The sequence below is a fragment of the Bacillus rossius genome, chromosome 3 (assembly GCF_032445375.1).
Source record: "Bacillus rossius redtenbacheri isolate Brsri chromosome 3, Brsri_v3, whole genome shotgun sequence".
NCBI lineage: Eukaryota > Metazoa > Arthropoda > Insecta > Phasmatodea > Bacillidae > Bacillus > Bacillus rossius.
Genome location: NC_086332.1, coordinates 22,701,438 through 22,720,822, shown reverse-complemented (window position 1 = coordinate 22,720,822; position 19,385 = coordinate 22,701,438). Strand labels below are relative to the sequence as shown.

Below are 19,385 nucleotides of genomic sequence, written 5' to 3'. Positions count from 1 at the left end.
TAGAATACGTTTGACTTTGTAACCAATGACTGGGTAATGAATTAAATTTGTTTTATTTCATGAAAATGACAGCTTGATTCAGGTATTGCATGGATCTCCTTGGGCCTAGGCATGCTATAAAATTCCTTATTTAGTCATTTGTCGACAGGGCCGCAACTAGGGGGGGGGGGGGCAAGCGGGGCATACGCCCCGGGCGCAAAGCGGTGGGGGCGCCGAAATCGCTTGCATTGTAATTCATACTACAACTGGTAACTGGTAAAAAGTTTTTGCATGGAAGTTACAGTAGCAAAGAAATTGTTACATGTAGGTATGGAAAATGCTTAAATAGCACCATTTTTCCGTGGGAGGGCCCCCGGACCTCCCGCTTTATTGGTGTGGTATGTGCAAAAAAAGAGGGGGGGGGGTGAATGAATCCATTCATGCCCCGGATGCCAGAGACTCTAGTTGCGGCCCTGTTTGTCGGTATCATACATATATGTGTGTGTGTATATAAAAATGCTCTTGTTACACCAAAACTACATTTAGGACGTGAAGGGTTGCTATATTAGTCTCAAGCAGTTTTCATAAATAAATGAACTTTTATTCCCCGCTCGATGGGTGAGGATTAGACCACGAGACGTCAACAGCCCGGAAAGACTCGAGTTCATTAGCACAGAGTGTAAGAAGCCGTTCGGAGCCCACAACCGCGTGACGTGGAACCATATCAAAAAGGCGATTAGAAACAACTAGGTGACATATTCTTGTACTGTAGTGCCACTGAATTCTGAATGCATCGTTGGAAATAAAATTGTTGTGAAATGCAGCACAAAATCTATAAATGCTCCGTATTTCGTAGTTTACACATGACTTCCTTTAACTGTTATGGGCTCTGTCCACCTGCGCACACATACGGTGTGCAGGAATAACCGCACACCATTTGAAAACTTTTCAAAGATATCTGAGCAGTGTATGTTTACGAAAAGCATTTAATAATACGACGAGGGCGGATGAGTAGTTATGTTTCAGTATTTTGTTTTTAAACTGTATTTTTTGAAGAGTTTTAGGCATGTGACACCGTGTATTGATTCTTGAAAGCACTTGAGAAACTTGCATTACACTTTAATCTTCTTTTCCCCAGTATAAAAAATTGATGATCACCGCTCAAGTATCATAGTTTTCCTATGCACGAAGAGAAGACTGCGCGCCAGTTCATAGCCTTGCGCTTAGAGACCACACCGCACTAGAAGCATCAGCGAGCGTCGCCTCTCTTGACACAAATGCACCCCGAGCTCCATTGCGAAGCGTGACGCTCGCCAGTCGCCAGCAATATCGGAACGCATGCTGACTGCAGTGGTGTAGTGTTATTGGCCAGCAGCAACTGGCATTGTCATAAGCGAGTCTAAGGAAGACTGGCGCAGGGGGACATGTACGTGGGCATGTGAGTGCCAAGCTGGAGGCGCTCTGTCTGAACGCTGAATTTCATGAATTCCCCAGGAATGCGGTCAAAGAGTCCTGTGTTGGAGGGATTGCCATGAAGAAAGACTTTAGGCATGCGACAACCGACGCCTGAGACGTTATATCATGTGAAACATGCATTTCAAAAGCAGACCCTCCACGTTTAAGGAAAGTTTTTTTTATTCCTGCTCGAGGAGGATAAGCACATGTTCTTGGGCGCAAATTTTTACACACTTTGGCTTTAATTATCATTATTTTTGTTTTAGTATTACTGGCTCTCCAATTTTTTTAAGTACAGAAATTAATATGGTCTTTGATTGCTTTTAAGTATGTTTGTGTATTTATTCACCACCATTCTACAAAAATGCCTAGGCTATGGCGGATAGGTGTAATTAATTAAAGGTTCTGTGATTTTGTTGAAGATCTGATTAATGTTCTTTTAAAAGTTCAAAGCAGCGCCGCAGTTAGTATAAAAATATAAGTACAGCCTAGAGCAGTGCGGAGAAACAGCCCGCATAACTGTGTTAGCTCTAGTTTTATACAAATTTGTCCTTGTCTGTATGTTGGGTGCTTTTCAAACGATAGCCTGGCGGGCATTTTAAGTGTGTTATGTAACGCACTTAAAGCGGAAAAAGGGGCGGGTGAAGACGCTAAACAACGTCACGGCACGCCGCGCCTAGGGGAAGCGAAGGTCTTTGCCCGCGTTACGCAACAAAGCGTGCAAGAGGCGCAAGTCCTGAAATGCTTAGTACGCTTCACATGTGTATTCTACTTGCATTTATCTCTTTCTTTCTCACTCTCTGTAGGGGAGTAGGGGGTTCCAATGTATATGGCCTGTAACGGTATTAATTCTAAGCTAAGTTATTCGTTAACACTTTTATTTTATTTGTGTTTATTAGTGTATAAATTCATCCTTCCTTTTTTCATTGAAGTATCTACCTACTGTAAAGAAAAATTGAACTAAAATGTAGTTTCCTTGCTGCCCTAGACGAGTTTAATTTTCCAGTGAACGTATGCTGTTAACAGACTTAATAGAATTTTTTTTTATTTGAGACTCAATAAATAATTGTAGTAATGCACAAGAAGTTGGTGAAAATTCACACGACAAATTAAGGGCCACTACCCCAGCCAAATTTAGGAAACAATGTGTTATAAACATTTCTTGTTATTTCGATACGTACTTACATCCTGCTTTGTTGTTTGTACAGTCGCATATTTAGCAGCAGAGATCATGAGTGACGTAAAGTGCTGTGGGATAACAACTATGTATAACGTTACGATGCGATGCGCTTTATTTAATGTTATTCGCTATTAGTTTTATAATTTCAAGGTAGCCACTTTGTGGCAAATTTAGGATTGCCAACACTTGGGCAACGTGTAACAGCTGCTTGTGTCAAGACTGCCTTGTTTAACAGGAGAGTATTAAAAGTTATTTTTAACACCAGCATGAACCACGACACAGTTGCAACCAGCGACGTAGTGGCGCTATCCACTCAGTAAGATGGAGTTAGCTCCAAGAGTAGAATATAACTGCTTTTTTTTTTATTCAAATCATTATTTGGGTCCCGAAGAACAGACAAAGAAAGGTGAATACACAAACACACAGAAAACCAGACAAAATCAACTGGTCTTAAATGTAAAGACAGCACAGAGAATTCCGTGGAAGGAATTAGTCAGAGCAATATCACAGCACAGACGAATACAGTGAGCTGTCAAAGACGGCAATAACATTAAATACAGACAAACATCAACTTTGGATAACACAGCGGCAGACAAAAGAACCCAGCAGTGATCCTAAACAGATAATGTGGACAACACACCGACAATTTTTCTCTTTACAATATAATGTTACTCTAGTTTGGGCCATTATTTTTACACGTTGCTATTGTTAGTAGTATTTCCACTGCCTGAAAAGAGTTTATACTTCTTATTCTTGTAAAATACTTTTAGATACTGAAAAAGTACTTCAAATAATTTTATTTTTAAATACTTTTGTTCAATAAAAGCTTGTAGTATGGATCGGAACAGTTTAAAAAAAACCCAAAAAAAAGTTTTTCTTATGCGTAACAGAGTAAATTTTACTCTAAGACTGAGGGAACGAATCAATTATTTTAAATAACTGCCTAGTTATTAGTTGTTGCAGTATGTATTAAAATTCATGAAATATATTTCTTAAAATTTAATGCGGTATTTTTTTTTTTGTCAGGCTGTCTGTGTCGTAAAGAGCTGCGTGAAGTACATTAACAGTCTTGTTTCTTCTTCTTCTTCCCACACAGTTTGCTGCTAGGAGAAGTATCGTGTAGCAGTTTGAGAGCGGCGAGATCAAGCCTTCGATCCCTTTGGTAATACCGCGCTCAGTTCTTTCTCCGTGTGATGAGGGAACGCTCAGCATGCAAATGACGATGACATCAATGCATCGCTGATTGGAAGTGCCGTGTTGAGGGAATCCCGCAAGTTTTATCAGATAATTTGATCGCATGTTCAGCACGTAAAGGCAGTGTGGTATCCCTTCTAAAAAGTATTAGTTCCGAAAGAGGATTACGACCCAGTTACATCAGTTCTCTCTTCCCTCGTCCTTACTTTCCCCGAAACTTCAACTCATTTTAGCGTGCAAACATGTGTAACATCTTAGCTCTCGGTATACGGCATTTGGTGGGAGTAATTTCGTGAATGGAACGGAAGTCGAATGAACGGACATAGTAACGACGACGGTGCTGCCATTTTCACTTGTGGCGAATGGCGCGAACCAAAATTCACAAAGCCAAAGGGAAATTTTATAGGTTTATCTTTTAATGAATTTTAACAAAATTGGTAGTATATTTACGATCGCAGACAGGACCGCGACGCGCGCCAGGTTCGGAGCTGGCTAACGGCCCCGCACGGCCACTGACCTCACGCGCCGTCCACTGCCACGCATGCCGGGCCGGATTACAAGGGTCCTCGCTACCCTCTCCCCCCTACCGACCTGCGCGTACCGTCATGCTTCAGGTCATTGTCAGTGACCTTTTTAGAGGGCTGGGAATTCTGCGGGTTACCCGAGGCCGCCACGCGGAGTGGCACGAATATATAGCCGCCTTTCTGTACTTTTCGGGCGTCGGGTCGGCCCAAAGCTGATGCGACACTTCCAACCTCCCAGTCGGTTCCAGAAAGTCTGCCAACAGTATAAAAGCAGCGACGCCGGCTGTCGCGTGAGTTCCGAGCGAAGAGCGGAGAGAGTCTCCCCCTCGGGGAGTGATACTGGCGATACCCGTGCGATCAGCGAGAGGTGAAGAGGGCAAGTGGCCCTTGCTGAGCAAACCGGACCTACCGGAAGGCGGTACCTGCGAGTGAAGGCTTGGATAGCCAGTCGGGTGCGACGAGCAATAGTTGGGGACTGTACTGTGGCGCGGTGTGGGTGAGTGTGCGGAGGAAGCGGACAGGCGGACAGAAGAGCGATCCACTGTCGAGCCAAGCTCTAGTGGAAAGCGCTAATGCTTCAATGATCAGTGTAGGACTAATTGTTGTGGACAGAGATCTTGAATGCATTAATTCAATTTATGGTTTAGACATTAGTAATAAATAATACTGAACCAATTAAGTGAGCTATACCTTACGAATCCAGTTTTCTCCCATCATTATAATCGTAAACAGTATTTTAATAAAATTACTTGTCGAAAATCAGGTACATACCCTCTTTCATCGAAGAAGTTTAATTATATAGTTTAAAATTTCAATCTGCAAATGGAATGATTCGATAGTCGACGTAGCTGCTCCGGCATCGAATTCTAGGGGTGGGTGCGGAAACTACGTGTGATATACGTCAGGAAATGTAGTTGAAAATAAAATTTAGGTATATACATATTTATCACGCTCGCATTATTTTAAAGAATTCTATGTAAAATTCCGTGTCGTATTATAAGTGTATTTGCAACATGAGAACACGTGAATTTGCTCGTTACCGCGGTTAGATGTTACACATCTCTGGCGAGTTTAAAATACTAAAATACAAGCTCACTTTTTTTTATTTCGTAAAATCTTGTTCGAAGATGCTGCTGCACGATGCCCATTCTTATTTTTTTTAGAATGCTTACTACCCATGCATGTAAACTTCATCAGTTTCACTGAAGTTGATAAAAAATAATTTTTTCTCCATTCCTGTAATAAAAAAAATTGTGCATATTTTCTTCTTTGTGTTAACGTTATAACTTTGATCCAGCCACCCAAAAAAAAAACTGTTCCAAAACTTTACTTTGGGTGAAAACGTTTCTATTCAGTTGTCATAATACCGCCTGTTGAAAACTTTATCTCAGTCTTGGGGCTGTCCCAAAACTACAAGTTATTGCTGCTACCATCTTCTCAAGGTAAGATTTGTAAACTGGTGGTTTTGGTGTGCAACTCATAGTATGCTGCAATCTGGGTGGCAAATGTTAATTGAATGAAGAGAAATTGAAATAAACCTAAAAATGAATGAAAATTAGAACATTCTTGTTATGACTACTACAGCTAAAGCTAAAATAGATTATGAGCAGTGTAAAGACTGTTATTGTTGTGAAATGGGTACCTCAACAGATCGAACATCGTGTGACCGACAGCACTACTACACCGACAGTCATTAGACAGAAAAAAAAATTTTTTTACCAACAGTTGTTTTTCCCGACATTTCGCCCAAAAGACTTTGGGTCTTCTGACTGCTACCCATGAAGTGTACAAATATCGACATTCTATTGAACTGCATAATTTTTGAAGTTGGGAAGTTATTGTTTTCGGTGTATGACATTAACTTTTACCATAAATATAACAATTATTGACTTCAACAATAGAAATGTGTGTAGTTGCACTTGGGACTTTTAAGCTTAGATATGGGAATTGTCAGGGTTTACATCATGTAAGTAATGGATGTAGTTTAGTTAGTGATCCCTTCATAACCCCGAGGCAGCTGACCGGCAGCTGAGGAATGATGCTCTTGGTGTCTGGGTTGGAGGCTAAACTTCTGGCTGAAGCTAGTGTATTGTAGGAGGACAAGCTGTCTTAGCACTTGCAAAAGACGGCGTAAAATAACGGGAATGTGAGGTGATAATAACTTTTACATGTATCATTTCTACATAAAGTTCTGGGATTTGAAATTCAGTATGTGTATTGCATAATATACCCAATTTAAATATATTGTTTATGTAAGATAGTGACATTATTCTTCAGTAACTATAGGTGCAGATAAGTAGTATAGAATAGTGGGTCCGATAACAGGCCGAGGAGCCGGCCGCCATTTTGGTGTGAAATTTTCTCATATATCCTAAAAAAAATACTCAAAAATTCTCAATGTGACTAAAAAAAAACCTCCAATTTTGAGGGAACGTTGTCCTTTATAGAAAAAATTTCCCATTTTTTTTCTCAAGAAATCCAGAGGAGCCAATTTTCCTCAGAGAGGAGCAAGTTTCCTTAGAGAGGCTTAAATTCCTTAAAATGGGAAAAACTCAAGTGTCTGTATAATTACCTTGAACTCGACCGTTAACTTGAAAATATTTCATTTTTGAACCAATTTTAAAAAAAATTCCGGAATAACATAAAAAATTATTTATTCCATTATTTAATTACTTAATTATGGTCCTCGGTTCGATTCTTGGTTAATTTATTTGTAAAAATAAACAAATTTTTCCGAAAACAATTCCACTAAACAAACTGACTACTGCCGAGGCATATATTACTTCCACATTATGATGCCATGACAGCCATCCTGAATCCGCCATATTGTTTTCGTCTGCTAGTGTGTACCAATATGGTGGGCTCTCTTACAGACGAAAACAATATAGTGGATCAAATTTGGCCGTCATGTAAAGTAACATATGCCTTGGTAGTATTGATGGGGGGGAGGTGGTTACTGGTAAATATTGTGGAGGAAAGCCTTCTCATTTTTTTTTACAACTGTTGCATACACTGGTAATCTAACCAAAGACCATAATCTATTAATTATGTAATGGAATTAATGATTATATATATTTGGAATCTTTTCAGAATTATTAATTTAAAACTTAAAGATTTTCAAGTTTATGGCCAAGGTTGAGGTCATTACAGTCGGGGTATTTTAAGTATTCAGGCCACACCTTGAGGAAAATTGCCCGCTTCCGAAGAAAATTGGCCGCTCTGGAATTTTTGAAGGAAAAATGGGATATTTTCCCTCGAAATAGGGAAATGTTTAGTCATTTTGAGGATTTTTGAGGCCTTTTGAGAAAATGTTTCCACCGTGACGTCATAATCCAATATGGCGGCCAGGTCATCGTCTCCTCAGCTTGAAGCTTGTTGTCGTTGCTACTATTTAATACTCTTAGGTAAATATCAGTCCTTCAGCTAAACAGACGCCATTATTCCTACTGCCGTGATCGCCGGCTGTTTACTGGCTGTCCCAGATGGTTTACTCCCCAGGAACCTCGGCGCTTCCAGTAGAACATAGAACGAGGCTGATAATGACCCCTATTTCCCTCTGGGTGGGCGCATGTGCTCTTAAAGTGCGTGGGGCCCTTAAGGACGTCACTGGCTCAAGCATCACACGCCTCTTCGCCCCTATGCGCCAGGCACCGAACTGTAGTGCAGTCTTCGCGGCGGTAATGCCCATGAATTGAGCTTCAAGCGGTGATCCTATAATTGTATGGCGTAATATTAAAGATTAAGGCTCGCTGTCTTGTACGTACATATTTGAGTTACAATACTGTGTAGCCTACAGATTTTTCATACCAAAAACTCTTGAGATATATGTAAAAAAAAATACATTTTAAAAACTGAACCATGAAACGAAACTACCATTGCTTTTACCTATTTTTTAATCAACCACCTTTATATAGTCTTTCTTATGTAATTTATCTCAAATGTGACAGTTCTAAAAAAATAGTACAAATAGTCTACGTAGGTGTCCTTCCGACACTGTTGTAGTGTGTTTGTGTCAACTTCATGTGGTTGTCAGTGTCAGTGAACAAACATCACGTGCGCTGTTTTTGTGACAGTTGATAAGTGGGTACTGCCGGCACTACTTTTGAGAACTGTCAAATTTGAAAGAGTTACAGTTCGTGCACCCTGGGCGGCCAGGTCGCGGCGGCCAGAACCACACAAATGACGTCATCGGCGGCCAGCTGGCCACGGGGACGCACCACAACGCCGAAATACCACAACGCCGAATACCATAACGCCGAATGTCAAAATTGACCACAACGCCGACCACAACGCCGAAATACCACAACGCCGAATACCATAACGCCGAATGTCAAAATTGACCACAACGCCGACAGCTAGAAAACTGCTGTGTACCACAACGCCGAAATACACTAACGCCGAAAAATGTAATTGCAGGACTGCCACAAAGGTTACGTTATGTAAGGTTAGCACACAAATTCATTCAGTTGTTTTTCATTTTGCTCCTGTGGCCCCCCTTCCCCGCAAAATCATTTTTCGGCGTTGTGGTAATTCAGCGTTGTGTTACACAGCAGTTTTCTAGCTGTCGGCGTTGTGGTCAATTTTGACATTCGGCGTTATGGTATTCGGCGTTATTGTACGTTCGGCGTTGTGGTAACGACCCGCTGGCCACGTGTGCAGCTGCGACCACCTTCAGCTCGCGGCGACACGTCTGGCTGCGACTTGGCCGCCTGGTGTGCGGGAGCTGTTAGCTTCAGGGCTCCGACTACCTGGGGACGCACACGGTGTGCAGATCTTCCCATAAAATACTACGCGATTTGAAAACTGTCCAAGATACTAGAGTGGGGTCTGTCTATGAAAGACGTCTAATAATACACCGAGGGTAGATGAGTAGTTATGTATTCGCATTTAGTTACTAAACTGTATTTTTAGAAGAGTGCAAATGGCTAAAACGCGTGTTTTCTGTTTAGGCTAGAAACACTCGGTATATCGTCTTGAAAGAACTCAAGCGCCTTGCATTGCACCATTATCTTCATTTATCCGCCATGTAATGTCATGGTTAAGACTCAAATCGCATAGTTGCCCTATGCACGACGAGAAGATTGCGCGCAAGCTGAGAGAGGCGATACCGCGCTACAGGCGCCAGGGAAAGTCGCACTTATCCTGACTCACTTATAGCTAGTTGCACCATAAGAGTTCAGGCGTGATCTCCAGTCATTAGCCGGTTCGATCATGGTTCGACCACGTTTTTTGTTGCGCCATTGAGTTGCGAGCGCTGAAAGATCATTGGGAACTTCGATGTGAACACACTCTCGGATCGGTTCACAGCGATGATCTCGGATCGACACTGCGCCAGCAAATATGCCCAGCATTTCCCGTACTTTATGCATGTAAATTTAATCAGACATAAATATTGCAGTAATATTTCAAATAATTGCAGATCATAATTTTACTTATTCTAGTGGTAGAACCTATTCTCATGTGAAATACACTGATTTTTAATGCATGATTTGCTTGTTTAAATATTTTATTTCGTCATGATTACTTTTCAAATTAAATAAAACAAATTTAAGTCAAAACCTATTCATATTTCCGACTTTCGTTTTGTACCAACTTTTAAATACCGGTATGAGTTTTCAGTTGTTATTAAAATTCAGAAGTTAAGGGTACGACTGTATGTGCTGTTATCTTGTGGTAGCCGGCATCAACCATCTGTTCGCCAAGTCACCATCGATTGCAGCGACCCATGTCGTTCCAGCCCACCAATGGAAATTCACTTAACGTTTCTTCGATACTGCTGCTACGTGTTCGCGTAGGTTGGAAGTGTGTGGATTGTAGTTCACGCAAGCTAAGATATAGTAGCCCCAGCCACGGCCCCCACATGGCCGGTGCTACCGTTGCTACGGCAACGGGGCCCGTGGGTCTAGGGGGCCCGCCAAGGAAAAAAAAAATTAAAACAAAAAGTAGACAATATTCAATAAATCATAGAAAATAATTAAACAGTTGGGCCTAATTTTAGTTACTAATGAAATATTACACCAGAGTAATATCATTCGGAATTATGCTGTTGCGCACATAACGTGTCTGAATCTACAACTACTGTGAGTAACAAAAACCACCACCATCCGACGTGACACCATGTTGACAGTGCAGAACACTTACACTCATTTATTTTGCCATTATTCAAAATAAATTTACGTCGACAATCTGAAAACTGACTAAAAACTAGTTTTAATATTTGTTCGAAAAAAATTATTTTGATGAGGTTAAAAATATTAATAAGAAGTAGCTTGGCTTCCGGGTTGTAGCCGCGTCCTTGGCGAATAATTCACCGACGTTTCGGTCGACATTGCAGTCGCCATCATCAGGGAGCAGTTACCTACTCAGAAGCCAAGCTACTTCAGACAATGGCCGTGAAAGCCTGCTAACATTATTATTAAAAATAAATATAACTACAACAATATACATAAAGACCAATTTTTTAAAATATTTGTTTGTAAAAGACGGGGGGGGGGGGGATCATGGCTTCTAGCAACGGGGCCCCACAGAATGATGTGGTCCCAGCATGTGTTGGCGTAGCGTTCAGGAACCGGGCGGAGGGAAGCGCTGAGGGGCCGCCGCGTGTTGCAGCGCCGGCTTCTCCATGGGCGAGGGCACGCTGACCGTGCCCCACGAGCTGTTCCGGCAGAACCGCGAGCGGCTGTGCGCGCGGCTCCGCGCCCTCCCCGGGCTGCCGGCCGGCTGCGTGGTGCTGCTGCAGGGTGGCTCCGGCGTGCCGCACTACGACACCGACGTCGAGTACCTCTTCCGCCAGGTGAGCGCCTCCCCCTCCGCCCTCCGCCCAGTGGCCCCCTGGCGCCCTCTCTTGGATTTAAAGAGAGGGGGGAGGGGTTCATGTAACCGCGAAACCGTCGCTGGTGTCTCCCCCCCCCCTGCCCCGGCGCCCCTGGCGGGGGCCATCCCTGCCACCCCGCTCGCTACGCCGCTGCCTTCAGCCCCGTACCACTACAAGTTACCCACTTGCAGTTCGTAACTACTTGTAATTTCAATTGCTTATTTTTGTGGAATTTTTGACGTGACAACGTCTAATAAATCTATGAACGCCGGCTGCGCGCACGAAAAAAAGTGTCCCGTTACGCACATTGTTCCGTTACGCTCATTGTCCCGTTACGCTCATTGTACGCTTGCGCCGTAACTATCTCTCTTCCACTCGACTGTTTATAAAATGAAGTGAAAAGTTAATGTGGTTTTCATTGCTTATTACAACAACAATTTCGGCAATAAAGGTTAATTATTCTTGCATTTTAAAAATCTGATTACTAGTATAATTTCAAGTATTGATTCTGTTATTATTAAAATTAAAATGATTCAATTTTATTCATAAAAGTATGCAATCATTTCAGCAATGTTTTGTTATGACGTTTTCACGTTAAACTATCGTCCGTAAACCGACTTTACAGACAACCAATTTTTTTTTTTACTTATAAGACTTTTACCTTTGTGAAAAGTGTCTCAGGTCGTTTCTCATCCAACTGCTTGGTATTTGGAAACGTGTTTATGAACACTTGAGATGGCTCGTAACATGTAATCTCTGTTTTCTCCTTGCCATTTTATTGGGGGGGAGGGGGGGGGGGTGATCGCATGAGAAAACAAAAGCTGTGAACGAACGATGGATGGAGTGCTGGACATGTCTTCTTCTGCTAGAGGCGGATTCAACCCTGAGGAAATATACCGGTCGCCGTTTAGCAGTTGATTGGAGCGCCAACTTCAATGCGAAGGTTTCTGGGTTAGAATCCCAGATGGGATGTAGACGTGTGAGGTTTTTAACTGTAGGCTAATGTTAAATTTGGTTTAGTATGTAATCCACCATCTGATTAGCGTAACGGGGTAATAGCCCAATAAATAAATTACAGATAAGTTATTTGTTTGTACACTTTGAAACAAATATTAACTTGCTGTATCAATGTTTTGTTGGCTTAACCAATGTTTGTGTAAAACAAAATTAATTTTTACATTTAAAAAAAAACTAACAGTTAAGTTGACAAAACCGTTTGTTGGACCAACAAAAATGTTTTTTCCCACTACCGAATATTTGTTTGGATCAACTCTCTCCGTCTCCCTCCCCCCTCCCCTCAATCCATCTCACTCTGTCGCCCCACATCCTCACCCCCACCCTGCACTTTTTTTTTAAAGCTGGGGAAAATGTTAGTTTCTGGACACAAATGTCCATCCCCTCCCCGTATATTTTCGCGGGTTTCCGAACTCGCCTCTGTATGGTGGAGTTTTCCGTCGCACGATTGTGTTCAGTAGACGTCACGGGAGGCTGCGAACAGCCTGGGGACAGCCGGCATGCAGGGATCGAACCCGCGACCCTCGCCGCGTGAGCGCCGGGCTCCGTCGAGGACCCTGGGGCACATGACGAGCGACAAGCGACAACCACGTGCCTTTCCCAGGGTTCGAACCCGGGCAGTCGTGGTCCGGCTGGATTGCACCGGCCTTGGCATAGGAAGACGTTCCCACTCAAGCGATCACTTCATATTAATTACATTTTTAACAGCGATTGTTTTTTTTTTCTTTAATAAATTGTGTGAAGTTTCAACCTCAAAAAAAAGCACCTACTGAATACACAATTTCACGTTGTTGCGTACATTACTTATATGTTTTTCTGTAACCATGAACCTACCTTACAATTCAGGGATCATCGTGGAAGAAAGGAGGGTCTCTTCTTGTTATAATATAAAAGTCTTGTGTGTGTGCAACTCTGACGTGTGATGTGTTCGCGAACGCAGTAAAAATTATAAGATTATATAAAAAAAATCCCCACTTGTATAGTTCAAACCTCACGAGGCACGTGCAAGTGAAATACTTTACAATAACACCGTTGCGTTGTGTTGGTTTGGTCTCGGGGTCACGTTAACGGTAGAACGTCGCGGATTGCTGCACACCCGGAAACCGGCTGCGAGATAAGAGCACGGGCGATAGCACAATGTCCCCTCTCTTCTCGCATACAGAGCGACCCTCGCGTTGTCTGCGCCGTGCGGTGGCAGGGCGTCTTTGTGTAGCGGCACTTGCACTACGCCCTTACAAGTGTTCACCTTTAATTAACGAAGAACGCTGGTTATGATTTAGCCGTAAATTTACGGGTACTAAGTTTACTTAACTGTGAACATGAATCCACCGCCTGTGTAATCTTGGTATACAAGTAAATCATTCAAAAAGTTGGTTAGACTGTTATTGCAACACTGTTATTTCTTCCACTTGTGTGTTTACCGTGTTTACACCGAAAAAAAAAAACCAACATAAGTCGAAATACGGCGTAATTATGACGAAATTACGAATAACCTTTCGTTAATTTGAGGCGAATTCTTCGTTAAAAATTACGTAAATTTGCAGTTCTGGGGGTGTACATGGATTCCAACATTCTCGTGTAACGCTGCAGTTTTATATGTACTCTTATTTCACTTTGTTGCGCAAAATCCGACATTGCAGTTTGTGTTTATGACACAATCGATATGTACTGGTGGGAGAATCGTTGACGGTGTTGTGAAACCTTGTACAGAATGAGTCTTAATTCGACCGACAAACTTCGGCTGCGACAAAATAAGTTAGAAACATTTGTAAGACTTATGTGTAAAATGCTTCCCAAAGGCTGGCAATGCGTCTTTGAAGTCCTACAGTCTGTGCGAATTTTGTCGCTGTAGAAAAAAATATTTAATTGAAATAATTTTCCATATATTTTGGTGGTTGTAGAACTTCGTTAAATTAAACATAATTCAAGCGCTAAGCGTTCTTTTTTAAATACTTTATCTATTACTTACAATAAAAATGTTGTTCAGCCCAAATTCAGAGACGGATATCAACCTTGGGAATCACTTTAGACCATAAGTGGTACAAATGTTTTCCACTTATTTTGTCGTGATGAACCTGCAGCAGAAGTTTTCGGTCGGATTCAGACTCAGCCAGCATAGACGTACAAACGTATCTAGAAACATGCGACGTCTCGCCTCAATCTTGAGCTGCAAGTGGGCCAGTGGTTGAAACACTGTTTAGGAGTAGAGTAGACGTGGAGAAACCTTCTGTATATAGATGCCTGAAGTGTATCTTACGGAGCTCGCGTGGTCAGGGGTGTATTTGTGTTAGTGAGGTGGGATGATAAGTGCGACGCTCGCTGGTGCTTCTAGCGCGGTATCTCCTCTAAGTGCAAGGCTCTCAGAACTGGCGCGCAGTCTTCTTCTTGTGCATTGGGCACTTATCAGGTTTGAGCGGTAACCATAACATTTTATGACGAATAAATGAAGATAAAGGTGTAATGCAAGGCCTTTGGATGCTTTCAAGAATCTCTACCAGGCGTTAAATGTCTAAAAATTATTCTGAAAAAATAAATTCACCCCTTTTCATTCTCCAAAAACAGTTTAAAATCAAAATATGGAAACAAAACTACCCATCCGCAATAAGCGATTCTTAAATTATTTTCGTATACAGACACCGCTCGGATATGTTGAGCAGTTTTCAAATCGCGTGGTTTCTTCTGAAGCTCTCTGCGCATTGGATGTGTGCCCTGGTAGGCGGGGCCTTTAAAAGAAATGACGCCGCCTGCGGACTGATTACGAACACTCGTGGAGACTCGCGGTATTCTCCACGCTCGCGCTCTACTGAATCACGCACCGCATTTGGTGACTACGAACCAGCACGCGGTGTGTGTTTCGTCATGACCCGCGAGACTTGTGAGCACCCGTGTATAGATCGGGAAGCCTTCTTTTCACAAACGAGAGAGCCAAACGCCCGATCGTGCATCTTCGGGGGGTTTTTTTTTTGTTCATTGTAAAAGGTTAGGTTAGCTACATTATAAATACTTTAAAACATTGTGGACGGTTGATTTGGTTAGGATAGCTACATTAAAGATACTGTGAAATCATGTAAACGGTTTCATAGCCCTGGATTGCTACATATTAAAAAGTTATTTGCTAATCAACCATAAAATGATTTTACAGTATTTTTAATGTAGCTATACTTGCCTAATATAACCAACCATCCACAATGTTTGAAAGTATTTATAATGTAGCTAACCTATCCTAATCGACCGCAAAATTTAATGCCACACCGGTTTATACAATGAGATAGAACGGAAAAAAAAAGCGCGCATGAACTTCGGGGAACTTCGGGGTGGCACTCTCGTCTGTGAAATGAAGGCTTCCCGTATAGATCAGTGACGGCAAAGGGTCAGCAACTACTGAATAATTAACGTGTGCTTCAAATAAACTGCTTTGTCGGTGAAATATGAAACATTTATTTCGCTGATAAATTTATTTATTTCGGGCATTTAAACCTATCGGGGATTCGTTTGATTATCATTTAATTTATAGATGGAATAAAATTAATGTGTCTCGTCAGTGTTGCAATACCTGTGTTTTGTCATAGCAAACATAAAACTTTACACAAAAACACTACCCTAACAGTTCCTAACCTCAAATTATGTTTTCGTTAAACTTCATTGGAAACATTTTTGCGGTCCGTAAACAGTCCTAGCTATGATAAAAAGAAAATAGTGCCGCTAAAATGTTTCATTATTTAATACCTATTATTTGTTAAATTACATCGCTAACCTCATATTCGTTTTATTCCATCAACTGATACACACGCGGTATATCACGTAGCACCGGTGCGATAAACACCGTACCAAATGTGTGTTGATACTCAAAGGTTACGTTACCTGCCGTCAGGACGTCATCAATGGTCGGAGTTTAAAGAAAACGGTTGTGTTCGTAATCATGCAGCTTCTTCCTGCGGTAATCCCCACGACCCTCGATGTTTACCGTGTCTTGTGTCGCAGAATGTGTGTTCATAATCAGTCCGCTGAACTATACGCTGTGTTTGCTATGTGTGTGTGTATAGGTGTATCCCTATGGTTGCACTAAAGTGGTCTCAAGAATATTTTATGCAATTGTGATTTTTTATATATACCAGCAAGGCATGCAGTATTCTCTGAGATGGAAGGATGTTGTTTCTTGCTGTGCGGCATTTGCGTCAGTAGGTTGCGACTTATACATGCAACTGCTGGCAATTCACGGAGTCTGAAGATATTAATCCCTGGATGTGTACAGGTATAAAAGAGTTTTTACGTTTCACGCGATAGGCTCTCTAATCTTGTGGGCTCCGAACCACGGAGTAATAGCAGATTTTTGGAATTCTTAGTCATGCTGTGGGTTTGGTCTAAAACCAGCATGTACCTGCTCTCTCCTTCCATGAGAGTGACGTATTAGCTGTAATTTTATAGAGTAATTTTAATTGTCTAAATAAATAAAAGAAATGAACAAGCATGTAGCAATATACTTTACATGTAGCAAAAATTGGTAATTTATTCAGTACGTTCATTCGTGTAGTAGTTTAAAATAGCTATTGAAAACAAATATTTCTCCGTACTCACGCACTTAAACGCTTCATGGCACGCCCAGAAAAGTTAACAGCATATTAGAGGAAGTAGATCCATGTCTTGACGTCGTGCATACGTAGCCACAGTAGATTTGTATGTAGGCTAGCTAATCTATCCACAGCAAACCAGCTACGTTACGTGTACAGAACATAAATTATTATAAATAAGATAGACAGTGAGAGTGAAAATGTTCCACTCTGTGGACTGTGTATTGTCGCACATGTTGCTGTAGAATGCACTCTAGTCATAAGCTAAACGCTCTCCCCCCCCCCTCCTCCCCTCATCCCTGTGTCATGGTGCGAGTTGTTCTTCGTGGAATCCTCGACAACGACCCGGTCTGACACTTCCGTGTTTGCACGGAGATCGGTGCTGCTTTGACGGCTATCTCCAAACCTCCCAAGTTCCTGTTTACGTTCGTGCTCATCGGCAAACAAAACTTCAGCGGTGCGACGCCATAACTCAACTTAACTTCGGCACTGTAGATAGCTGCGTCCAGGTTCAAGCACGCAGCTACTTAACTCGCTAGCTCGCGTACTTCACTTGCCCTTGTGGTGGGTCCTTTACAAATTGTAGTTAGGCCCATTTCATTTATTTTATTTGTTATTATAAATTTAATTAAGGTATTAGTGAATTCATCGTATGTTTTAATTTGAGATTTCACGTCAGATTCAGTAATCCAGACTATGCACTGCAGCTGGGCCGAGCGGAACCCTTCTAAAGCTATCCCTCGTCGAGGGCTCGCGAGGACCTCGCCGGACCTGTACCAGCCAGGGTGTCTCCTGGCCAATAGGGGAGCTGTATTTCAAGATTAGTCGTGTGCAAAATTTGAAAACTATTTTCTAAAAAAAATTGGTTGTCTGTAAAGTCGGTTTACGGACGATAGTTTAACGTGACAACGTCATAACAAAACATTGATGAAATTATTGCAAACTTTTATGAATAAAATTGAATAATTTTTATTGAATTATCACTATTTTGTATGGATACAAAGAAGGAGTGAAATGAAATTACAATTTAATTGATAAATTTGCTTTTATTTGCACTTATTAATTCAAATATGTTTATTACTTTAACGAAGAGATTATTTTAAATATAACTTTTATACATGTTTGCTATTTAACTTCTTCCAATCAGTGTTATTCTGTTAAGGATAGGACGATGATAGGAAAAGTAGGAAACGAATGGGAGTGTTTCAAGTGTAATGTGCCTCGAAAAAGTCAAATCGATGGTTGTTCCAATCGAGTGGAAGAGAGATAGATGCGGCGCAAGCGTACAATGAGCGTAACGGGACAATGTGCGTAACGGGACACTTTTTCGTGCCTGCAGCCGGCGTTCATCGATTTATTAGACGTCACGTCAATATCATATAAATAATAATTATGATTCAATAAATACATGTGCCAGTTTATAAATGTCTGCAAATGCGTAAGTTCAAATAGATCACAGTAAATCTCTGCCCACAAAACATGTAATTTGGCTGCGGGGGGCGGAGCTAAGGGTATTTCCGACGAGCGCTGATTGGTGGACCGGGAGAGCTCCGGGTCGCTGAACTGACCTCCTCGAGGGACGACGTGCGGAGAGTAGAGAAGAGTCTCAATACTGCCTCGAAGGGCGTACCGACGCGTCCGGCCTTTGAAGGGTCGCGGCACAGTGGCGTAGCCAGGGGGGGGGGGGGGTTAGGGGTTCAACCTCCCCCCCCCCCTTAGCACCAAATCTTTAATTAATAATCTTATTCATCACTCAAACAAATTTTATATTAAAATTAATAAAATTTTTACCATTACACTATTTAAATTTAAGTACCGAAAACTGCTAAAATAGCACTATTTTACACCTTAAAACCCAAATTTTCCCGGGGGAGGACCCCCAATCCACCGCATACGGAGGGGGGGGGGGGAGAGACATGCTTCTTAACACCCCCCCCCCCCATACACAAATCCTGGCTACGCCACTGCGCGGCACCGTCTAGTATCTGGGGCTCGGAGCGCAAGCACGGACCCCGAGGGATTGTATCTGCCTGTGGAGGCACGAGACATAGTTTACGTCCGTGATTTACGATGCAATGCCAATGGTAAATGGATAATTACTACGTTGAATTCTAGCAGTCAAGTTTTTTGAGCGTCCGATTTTCAATTAAAATTGTCGGTTCATTTGTGTCTGATCTTTGCAACCAGTCAAGTGTTTTTATACCCCGACCTAGCCGGAGCATAAAGTAATACAGATCAAAGGACGTTACTGCCAGCATTCCTAAAAAAAAAAATTACAAAATGATGCTACCCAGCGAAACAGGTTTTTAACATTTTTTACTGAATAAATTTTGTCTCAGCAAAACGTTTCATGTGAAAATGGTAGATTTTTACACATGATACAAAAACGTGAATTTATGACAACCAACTTAAATTTCTACCTTTTCTGTAATTTACATATATTGGTTGAAGATTTCTTATAAGCCTGTCTATATATTAATGTTCCATTAAATTAGTCAAGCCTAGTAAAATATAAAGTGAAAATAATTGTAAGAGTCCTTGATTACTAAAGTGTTCAATTGAATATAATCTACCCAACGCTTTTCAAAACGGTGAGGTTTCTTTATCTTGGAAGTATTGTGACCGTGTGTATTGGTGACAAGACTTTTCATGTTTTA

General features: G+C 41.7%; 1 protein-coding gene across 2 annotated transcripts in view; it reads left to right on the top strand.

Moving 5' to 3' along the window:
* LOC134530334 (xaa-Pro dipeptidase) overlaps window positions 1–19,385 on the top strand; it is a 397,770-nt gene that overhangs the window by 19,110 nt on the left and 359,275 nt on the right. Inside the window, exons 1-2 of one of the 2 annotated variants that reach the window (XM_063365071.1) lie at window positions 3,717–3,776; window positions 10,942–11,125. In XM_063365071.1, the coding sequence (XP_063221141.1) occupies window positions 10,955–11,125 (171 nt within the window). In that variant the 5' untranslated portion in view covers window positions 3,717–3,776; window positions 10,942–10,954. Of the gene's footprint in view, window positions 1–3,716; window positions 3,777–10,941; window positions 11,126–19,385 lie in introns of those variants that run through there. The other variant, XM_063365070.1, reaches the window with a different exon arrangement.